Source organism: Buceros rhinoceros, unplaced genomic scaffold, assembly GCF_000710305.1.
Source record: "Buceros rhinoceros silvestris isolate BGI_N320 unplaced genomic scaffold, ASM71030v1 scaffold28122, whole genome shotgun sequence".
NCBI classification, from domain to species: domain Eukaryota; kingdom Metazoa; phylum Chordata; class Aves; order Bucerotiformes; family Bucerotidae; genus Buceros; species Buceros rhinoceros.
This window is the reverse complement of record NW_010399893.1, coordinates 1-219: the sequence shown is the minus strand read 5'-3', so window position 1 is coordinate 219 and position 219 is coordinate 1. Positions and strand designations below refer to the sequence as shown.

The 219-nt window shown below is 66.7% G+C and overlaps 1 protein-coding gene across 1 annotated transcript in view; it reads right to left on the bottom strand.

Moving 5' to 3' along the window:
* The window catches only part of TEX261 (testis expressed 261), a gene marked incomplete at its 5' end in the record, with an annotated part of 2,504 nt that extends 2,358 nt beyond the window's left edge, over nucleotides 1-146 (bottom strand). Inside the window, one exon of the mRNA XM_010131667.1 lies at nucleotides 67-146. Coding sequence (XP_010129969.1) covers nucleotides 67-146 — 80 coding nt within the window. The remainder of the gene's footprint in view (nucleotides 1-66) is intronic.
* Between the last annotated feature and the right edge of the window lie 73 nt (nucleotides 147-219).

Sequence of the window (219 nt, the reverse complement as noted above, 5' to 3'; positions counted from 1 at the left end):
CGGCGCCCCCAGGACTCACAGGGGCTGGGGGAGGAGCCGCCCGTCGCTGCCAGCCCCAGGACTCACCCAGATCATGTACTTGATGATTCTCCTGGTGACAACCGTGTACTCCTCGATCAGCTCCGCCAGGTAGTAAAGCGCCGCAGCTGTGGGGGAAACGGCCGGCTCAGCCCCGGGGAGGGGAACGGGGCACAAACCGGAGCCTTCAGCTGAGGCAGC